Genomic DNA, 9,903 nt, shown 5'->3' with positions numbered 1-9,903 from the left:
GAATGGAGGATAGTTACCAACCTACCCCACGTGACCCTATGCCTCTTTTAAAATCCATGATAGAGAAGGTGACAAAAGGAGGTCTTGCACATGGATTCCTAAGCCAGCATGAATACGATTTCCTCAACAACAAAGACCCTCGAACACCGACCATATACACCTTACCTAAAATACACAAACGATTGGAGAAGCCACCTGGAAGGCCCATTGTCTCTGGATGCGGCTCAATCCTTGAGCCACTCAATCAATTTATAGACCATTTTTTACAACCCTTCGTATCAGAAACAAAATCTTTCATAAGGGACACGACACATGCCATCCAAATGCTGGAAGGTCAGTCATTTGATCCCCATACGCAGCTCTTGGTCACACTTGACGTGTCCTCCTTATATACTTCAATTCCACAAGACACTGCGTTGGAAATCATCAGAAACACATTAGATTCCAGATCAAGACCGCACTGGATCCCCACCGATTTCTTGATCTCCTTACTGGATATTGCCATGAGGAAGAACTACTTCATCTTCAAAAAACAATTTTATTACCAATGCAAGGGCGTAGCCATGGGGGCTACATATGCCCCAAGTCTAGCGAATGTATACATGGATCACTACGAAGAGGAACATCTATATAGCCTGGACAACCCATACCTGAATGCCATCGTAGTATGGAAGCGTTACATAGATGATGTGATAATGATTTGGAATGGGGATAACATCGAGCTGAATAACTTCTTGACTTGGTTGAATATGAGATCTCCGGATATCCAGTTCACAATGGCAAGCAACAACGAAGCAATTGACTTTCTGGACTTAACATTCCGTTCACAAGATAATCTGCTATATTGTGACTTGTACCGAAAACCGATGGAAAGAAATTCTTTACTCAAATACCAGTCCCATCACCCACGCAGCCTGCGAGACAACCTCCCTTATGGCCAATTCCTCAGACTGAGGAGGAACTGCACAAGAAGGGCAGACTACTTTAGGGAATCTGAAATACTCGTGTCAAGACTCAGAGAGAGAGGTTATCCAAGAGGCCTTCTCAAACGGGCAAAGAAACGGGCATGGTACTGCCCTCGTGAACAATTGCTGGAGACTAACTGTAAACAACCAGAGACAGACAAAATAGTCTGTGTGACTACATTTAATTCCAAAAGCAATGAGATAAAGAAGGTTGTAAAGAAGTATTGGAACCTGGTCGCAAGTGAACTACAAATATCACAAGACCCCACATTCGCCTTCAAGAGAGGAAAAAACATTAAGGATTCAGTGGTAAATGCCTACTTGGACACACCGAAACAACCTGACCTCAGGGACCTCTTGGGGTTAACACCAGTATCTGGACATCACAAGTGTGGGCATTGCAAGGCTTGTGACGTTTGCCAAGAAGGATCTACATTCACAAACACTGGTAGAACATACAAGCTTTCCCAGTTCACAAACTGTAACAGCATGAATGTTATTTATGCCATTAAATGCCCTTGCGGACTTACATATGTGGGACAAACAACTCAGAAAGTGAAAGTACGAATTCTCCAGCACATGAGCAGACTGAGATGTAAGGTGCAGGGGGCCCCCATGGTAGAACATTTTACCTCACACAATCATTCTCCCAATAACATCAAATGGTGGGTACTTGAAAAGATTATCCCTAGCACCAGGGGTGGGTCAATTGCGAGATCATTGAATTACAAGGAGTGTAGATGGATCCATTTACTTAACTCGGTCCAGAATGGGTTGAATGAGATGGAGGAGATCGCAAAACAAATGGGTCTACTCTGATAACTATCATTGCCTGATTCTTTCATGATGCTGTGCAATCACCTTGTGTAACTTTCCGTCTGTATACTTACTGTTGTACTGTGTTCCGGTTCCTGAACTTACCCATGTAATGTGCATGCTATGAATCACACTATGTAGCATAATATCATCAAACTACCTTCTCTTTCCTTTAAGTGTAATTTCACTGTGCATTCAACCCATGCTGGCCCATCTAATGTTCATTTATCATAACGATTGTGCCCAGACGATGCACGACTAATGGTGTGACTGCACTGTTTCATTTGGCCACTCAACAATTGAAGTTTCCATACGCTTGTGCTACGCACCATCAGCGTTGCATTCATTGACGTATGTGAATCCAAAACACTCCGTTTTAACATTGTTACGATGGTAACGTATGACACTCCTTGCCACAGGTGGCAACGTAGCATACGTAGTGACGTTTGCGGGCGTTCGCGCCGCGCATGACTCAGGATTCACTCTTTGACACATGGGATCCCCCGGATGACGTATTTGCATTTGGTCTCCATGACAACTCACGTCTTTTGACGTTAGCACAATCTGTTGCCGAGCAACCGACAGCGCTCGGCGTCCACGCGCACGCCACACTGAGCATTTAGGCAGACGCACGTCAGACCTCCTTGCTGATTAAATCATACGAGCCAGGACCCAGAGGCCGGCGGTTCGTTCTTCCGAATAAGGTAATTGGGATCCCCATACGATCGCGTCCATTCATAGAGCTTGTTCTTTCAGATTTAAGGCAATCAAACCTAAACCTGAACCTTGCTTCCTTTCAGATAAATTTCGTCTGAAGAAAACAAGATTACACTAAGGAGACAGAATTTAGACAGCGCTTCGCAAGCCAACAGGTGAGCGTCATACTTGCGCTAGTTTATCCAGCCTGATGGATAATTGAAATTAGTTTTCCCGTTGAAACCCCGGGTTTTCATTATCTTCCAGATACCGATTCAATCATACGAGCCAGGACCCAGAGGCCAGCGGTTCGTTTTTCCAAACAAGGTAATTGTGAATCCCCATCCAATCTCGTTCATTCACAGACCTTGTCCCTTTGGACCCAAGGTATTCTAGCATAACCTCGAACCTTGCTTCCTTTCAGAAACAAACTTCGTCTGATGAAGCTATTTAACCCACATTAAGGAGACAGAAGGGCTTGAACTTAGACAGCGCTTCGTAAACCAATAGGTGAGCGTCATCTATGCGCTAGTTTATCCAACTACACGGATAATTTGTAATAGGTTTCCCGTTGAAACCCTGGTTATTCATTATCTTCTAGATACCGCCACCAGACACATTGATCTTCCCATCCACACGATATACCACTGGAGTGAATCCTGAGACATATGCCGGATACTCACCCACTCCTTAGATTTAGTCCATTCTGAGAATCCATTTCTCTTTTCAAGGTGAGTCATCTACCACCCTTAATCCATGTTTCATATTTCCAGTGTTAACACACACCTAATTAAGTCCCCCCTTTTTACTCATAGGCCGTCTCGCTTATTTTCAAGTCCTGATGAAGACCCGCACTGACCTTTCAAGAGTGCAGTACTAGGGTCGAAACGTCGACTATTCCGTGGACCTTTGCATAGAATCTGCGCCAAAGAAAGAACTCTTCCATTGCGCAGCTTGAACTTTTGCATTTCCCTGGCCATTTTCGAATAACTTTGATTTTAAACTACTGTACATATCACACCTTCACACACACTGTCACGGAGCACTTAGTATTCACTTTGTCACTCGTGTCACCACATTATTGCCTGACGGCCTTTCGGGTAATATTAATGTATGTATATATGAATGACGCAATTCATATATAAAGAATTTACTTGGAATTTGAACTGTCCTGTGTGTTGTTTTCAGTATAATGATATTTGTTTTATATTGTTTAAACAATGTGTGACTAGGCCTAATGCGAAAAGCAATACTTTCACCCGACAGAACCACTGTTACCTTATAAACTTACTGCCCAGGTTCTGAGGGATACTGGGTTACCCCATTATTTGCTTAGAGTTAGTTTCAAAAAGAGCGGCATTTTTAGATCTTGTTTCTAGAACACACTTTATACAAGAAAACACAATAATGAACAGTCATTCACACCACAATATATAGAACGTATTTAAAACATTTAACGCTTAACAGTTTTAACGAACAATGATAACTAATAGAAAACTAGTTATTGACATTATACTGACACTAGATAATACTTATTTATATACGAAACATACTATATTACTATATATACTGCTAAACAGTACAGATACACTGCTAAAACAGTGCAGACCGGATTTGTGTACCCAAACCCGTCTTGACCGGCACAGACTATGTGTACGTAAAATGCCTCCCCGATAATGGTACTCACCGGGTAGCTCGGAACGGAAGGCCTCGGAACGGAACTGAAACTGGACCGGACTGGACTCGACTCGACTGGACTCGGAACTTCGGAACTCGGTGGGACTCTGTATACCTCGGATCTTGCTCTCTCAGCTAGGCTCTGGTCGGGATACTTCGCACTTCTCACCGCCTCGTCTGGGTGTTGATCGCAGCCTCAGTCGTCCCCGCTTGGCCGGAGGGAGATACAGGAAATCCTGCAGGTACGCGTTTTTTTGTCCGTTCAGCTGTGGCAGGAGACCGGGCCTGCAACGCACCGCCGGCGCGTGAGATGAGAAAGTGTCCCTGTTCGGGCGCCAATTTATGTGGTAAATATTTCGTTACCGGTACTATTTTTTATGCGGTAAAATCTATCAAGAATAACTCAGTAAATATAAGAGGCAGAATCCGTGGTATTAGAGGTTTAAAAATGCTTTATTCCTATACAAAGGAAGACAATTCGAATTGTGGGCCTTCTGTTCCATCACCACGAAAGTTCAGGAAGGAAGGGCGCATATATTATTGACAGTTAAGCGGTTTTATAGAAAATGCATTACAGTGAAACAGATGCAAGAGGCGTGACAGCTGATAACTCAGATAAACTGTACATACGTAACTAAACATGGGTGTAACTAAAATACGTCATTTAAACATGATGTCACAAGTGGGTGGATCCATAGAAGAATCCTGCAATGTCAGCAGAAATATGTGGCAGAGATGCGCACGCAGCCGCATGACGTGTGATTGACGTGCAACTAGAGGGTGAAGGGGACTTGACATTTAGCTCTACATGTGGAGACAGAAGTCTGGGGTTATGTCAACCTAATTCCAAATCATATCTAATATCCTATGTTTAAAGAACTGTGTTATCCAAAAGGAAAGGTCTCTTAGGATAGAATCTTATTCTATACTGACTATACTGACTGTTAGTGCGTGTACAAGCGTCTAAGTGTCTACACTAGATGCGAGGGGGTAGGAATATTCCATGGTAACGGGGCTATGAATTACTTGCATGAGGACAGCGAGGCCTGGCCCTTTGCACGGTAGCTGGAGGAATGTTTACCTAAACTGCTAGACAGGAATGCATCGGATGGGGAGCGAAGGAGATAATCTCGAAGGTGAAATACAGTTTTTGGCAGGCGACAGGCTGGATCAGGCACCGTTAGCCGCGCAAGGAGTAAGACAAAGTTCATGGTCACAGATGCAGGCTCAGACTGGAGCTTTCAGAGGCAGAAGGCAGGAAAAGGCTTGATGACAGAATTCGGGCCTACTCGCCTGAATCTGTGAAATGTGGAAAGTGAACCACATAAAGTCGGTGGCCTTTCATACTTAGGAATGGAATATCTGACCCATTCATGGCGGATCTGAAAGAGGACATGTTGACGGTGGACGCACATATGTTTGCGTCTTCAGAACTGGAGCAGGAGGGAACATACATGTACTTATAGCATGCACATGGAGCCGCTGGGGTCTACGATAGGGGACATAACTGATCACAAAATTCATATTTCCTCACAGTGATGGAGACTTGTAGATTGTTACAGGCGCGGATAAACGGTACCGCCCTCTTTTCAAATACCGAGGCGGCTCCATCCCGTTTACAAACATATCCCCTGCAGAGGACCGGTGAGAGGGGAGCGACACAACAGGCAGCGACTATTTCACGCATCTCGCAGCAAGATGTGCACATCAAACACTGCCTGGTAATGGCACCCGCTTTAAAACTGTGAGAGAAAACGAGTGGTGCGCACTGAGACAGTGGGGGAGCAGGAGGAGGTGATCCCAGGAGTGGTGCATGCCCGAAAGTGAAAGTGATCGCGGCGGAGGGGTGGACCCACGAGTGGTGCGCGCGCGCTAGGGAGAGCTCTTTTTCCAACCACATACTCGTGCTTGTGGCTCGCCGCTGCGCACTCCCGCAAGACGTATGCCGCCACAAGCACGAGTATGTGCTTGGAAAAAGAGCTGCACGACGGCTAAAGGTCTCCTATGCAGTGCATGCGCACTACGTAGGCGAGACCTAAAAGGGGGGGATGGGAATGGGAGAGACTGGTGGGATACATGAGAATGGGAAAGAAGAGGAAGCATGCCAGTCACTATTTAGGAGAGAGAGTTCAATTATGAGGCACTCATATAAGCTGAATATTTCCTCTTAAGATACATTCTGCCCAAAAGACTGATTACAAAATAGTGGTTGAGAAACTAGCCATAAAATTACAAATCCAGTCATCAACCTCAGATGATGTACTAATGGCACAGTGAGTAAAAACAGGTCCCCAATTGATGCCTGTGTTTTTTATTTAATCTTTTTATTATCCTAACAGAGCAGAAACACATCTTACATTATCATTACTATGTACACAACCAAACACCACCGCCTCTCACCACAGGGTATCCCCAATAAGTCTTGCTGGGATATTGTCCTCTTTACCCACAGCCGTCGCGATAGTTTCATCAAATGGTCTCCAAGTGGGCTATAGACAAATTTGTTTCACCCAAAGGAGGCGTACATGGGTTCCCCCTGAATTTGTTCCAATATTTCCCCCCCATTTCTTGGAGCATCCTCTTTTTACATAGACGGTTTTCTCTGCCACCAGGCACCAGTCCATGTCTCTTTTCCAATCGGAAAGCGCAGGCGGGAGGGCAGCTCCCCAGTGGCGTGTTATGTTTCTTTTTGCCAGTATAAAACCTAGGGTAACCCAAGTTTGGTCCGTTTGTACCAGGTTTGTGTCCTCCCACACATTTAACAGGCACCACTTGGGCGATAGTGTAAGCTCATCTCCCACCATCCTCGACATACATGACTCAGTCTTACGCCAGTAATCCTGAATCACCCGACATGTCCATATAATATGATAAAATGACCCCGCCTCCCCACCTCCTCTGTTACAGGTTGCTTCTGCCCTATGTCCCATTTTCACAAGTGTAGTGGAGGAAAAGTATACCCCATGCAGTTTTTTGAGCTGGACTAGTCTGAACCAGGCCCTTATTGCTACTTGCCTCTGGTAGGCTAATGCTTCAGGCCAGTCCTCCTCTTGCAAGTCAGATATGTCCACCCCCCAGTGCTCCTTCAGGAATGTAAGCATGTCTGGTAAGTTGTTAATCAGCTTTCGATAAGTAAGCGAGATTGCCTTTCGGGGCAGGTATTCTTCTAGGAATCTACATTTCAGAGGTGAAGATTCTGGGAGCTCAGCTACCCGAGGCACTGCTGCCTGTATTACATGACGAATGCCTGTTTTTTTTTTTTTTTGCTGCTCAGGTACCCAACTTTGATTGCTACACCAATTGTTACCTTACTTATTTAGTAAAAAGACGAATTACCCGAGAACTTTGTAGATCTAATGAGTGTTGATGAGTATGTGCTATATAATTCAAACCTCAGTGCTGCCAATGTTGAGAAAATGGACAGCCACACATGAAGAAAGGATTCAGAGAAGTGCTAGGCTGGATTTTGCACACCCATGCTCCCACACAAGCACATGTACATCCCTCACTCTTTAAAAGTTACCGGATTGGCAGCAGCAGTGAAGGAGAGGCCTGACAGAAGAGGGTGGGGTGCGGAGTCCAATGGCAGGTGGAGAGAGAGAAGGATGAGTTGAAGAGAGAAGAAGGTGAAGCCGAGAGACTGGTGGGTAATCGAGAGGAGACTGAGGCAGGAGGGGGTAGTGAGGAAAAAAAAGAATGATGAGGGGGAGAAAAGGAGGGCACACCGGAAAACAGGAAGGCGAGGGAGAGTGAAGAGCAATGAAAAGGGAAGGATTAGGGAGAAGGATGGGATGGAAATAGAAGGATGAAGTGGAGTGAGAGTAAGTTGATGCACAATGAAAGGATGAAGAGGTCAGGAGAGTGTGAAACTAGGATAAGGCAGAAAAGAAGGTGGGTAAGGTAAGAGAAATATGAGGGTGCGGTGGAGAAAGAAAAGGGCACAGCAGAGAAACCGGTGGATAAGGACCAGAAAGAGTAGGATTAGGTGAAGAGAGAAGAAAGTGAAGTAGGAAGAAGTAGAGGGTGAGGTGAGCAGGGTGTAGTGGAGAGAAAGGAAGGTCAAGGCAGGGGAGAGAGACGGGGAGAAGGGAAGGTGAGGAGAGCAGAAGAGGTCTCAAGCCCATAGGTTTAAACCTCTAGAAATACACAGTTACCGCTAACGGACAGAACCTGGCAGTAGATACAGTATGAAACTCGCATCCTTACAAGACCATCCAGCATTCCCAGACCGAGCACTCAGACCCCTAGGAGACTATGGACAACCCCGCTCATCTTTGTGGCCCACCCACGGTTCTACACGGCCCTCCCAGAACGCAAATATTTAGGCCAGTCCTGTTGCCCGATTGCATCACAGTTTACTTAGACACAGTAAGGACGTATTGGCCTGGGGCTAGTTGACATATATTTATATTCTTCCTTTTTCATAAAAACATCTTAATATTTTGTTGAGTAAACGAGCACGCGTCTCTAGTTTATGTTAACTTAACACACTAAGGATGATTCTCTTCAAAGACATTAACAGAAATTAGAAATCTATGTTTGAAGCTAAGGTGGACAAGGGCAATGAAGCTTTTTCTTGCTGGATAAATAGAACATCCTGCTGGATATCCACGCTTACTGTGTTGCACAGCCCCCAGGAGGCGGAAGCAGCACCTTCCTGTGTGTGGATGGTTTCCGGCCCACAGGAAGTAATTGACGCGCCGGCGCCACGCTTGCGCAGAGCACACTAACGGCGAACGGAATGCAGCCAGTCTTCTCTCTCCGAAAAGCATGTTGTTGTCAGAGTGAGAAGCGTCTCTCATCCGAACAACCTCACTTACGCACAATACACACAAGTCTTTTATCAGACAGGAGATGAAAAGTGTCCCTCCAGCGTACGAATGCTTCACTCAGTGAGAAGTATCTCTCTTCTGAGCATCCTCAGTTACCCACAGTCCACCCTGAAGCACCCGTGTTACATGTAGAGCTAGAGAAGGGGTTGAGTGAGTCACTTAAAAACACAGACAAGAAATGGCCCCGCAGGGATCAGGTCAGGTGAGTTCTTCTCGACGACAGATGGTGGAGTTTATAGGTGGATACGTAGTGCATGTACGATGCATTCATTACTACAAAACAGATCATTGTATCTGTTCATAAGTAGCATCGTAACCCAGGATGTTGTATAGAATCTGTTTTTTTGTTTGATATATTTATGTAATCTATATATATTTGTTCATAAAATCAGCGATGGCTCGTATTTCTAGGTCTAGATTAGAATAATTTGATTTTGTGCATGAGGCGAATGAAGGCTAGGGACCAGTTACAGTTTAACACATTTTATGGTGAGGTTAGGCACAAAATGTGCATATTTTCAGGTTACATTCTCGATTAATGTTTTCATTCAACGGACAGTTTCTGTTGTTTGATTCCTGGGGACTTTCTGCAAAATTTCAACCTTCTGAAAGAATTGATAAAATTATAGTGGCCCCAAGCCTGTTGAAGTGTGACTCTTCGGAAGTTTATTAGGAAGGATTTCCAAGAATAAAATGCTGAAACTAGATTGTTAGGTTTGGAAAGGTGTATGAATAAGCAATACGGATTCACACAAGCTAACAGAACATATCCTTCAGTTTTGAAAATATTGTCTAAAACAGACACACAACAGCCAATATTTTAGAATTTCACATGTACGTAGTGACTTGTTTGCTGAAATAGTACCAATAAGGAGAGCGGTGTAACTGTGGCCTGTGGGGCTGAATAGTTTATTCTT

At 44.7% G+C, this 9,903-nt stretch overlaps 1 protein-coding gene across 1 annotated transcript in view; it reads left to right on the top strand.

Annotated features, from left to right (window-relative positions):
- The first annotated feature begins 8,986 nt into the window (after nucleotides 1-8,986).
- LOC146856132 (uncharacterized) overlaps nucleotides 8,987-9,903 on the top strand; it is a 376,777-nt gene continuing 375,860 nt past the window's right edge. Inside the window, exon 1 of the mRNA XM_085651211.1 lies at nucleotides 8,987-9,188. Coding sequence (XP_085507337.1) covers nucleotides 9,165-9,188 — 24 coding nt within the window. The 5' untranslated portion in view covers nucleotides 8,987-9,164. The remainder of the gene's footprint in view (nucleotides 9,189-9,903) is intronic.

This window comes from Triturus cristatus, chromosome 4_1 (genome assembly GCF_964204655.1).
Source record: "Triturus cristatus chromosome 4_1, aTriCri1.1, whole genome shotgun sequence".
In the NCBI taxonomy this organism is placed as follows: domain Eukaryota; kingdom Metazoa; phylum Chordata; class Amphibia; order Caudata; family Salamandridae; genus Triturus; species Triturus cristatus.
Note: the sequence above shows the minus strand (reverse complement) of the source record. Positions and strands in the feature narration are given on the sequence as shown.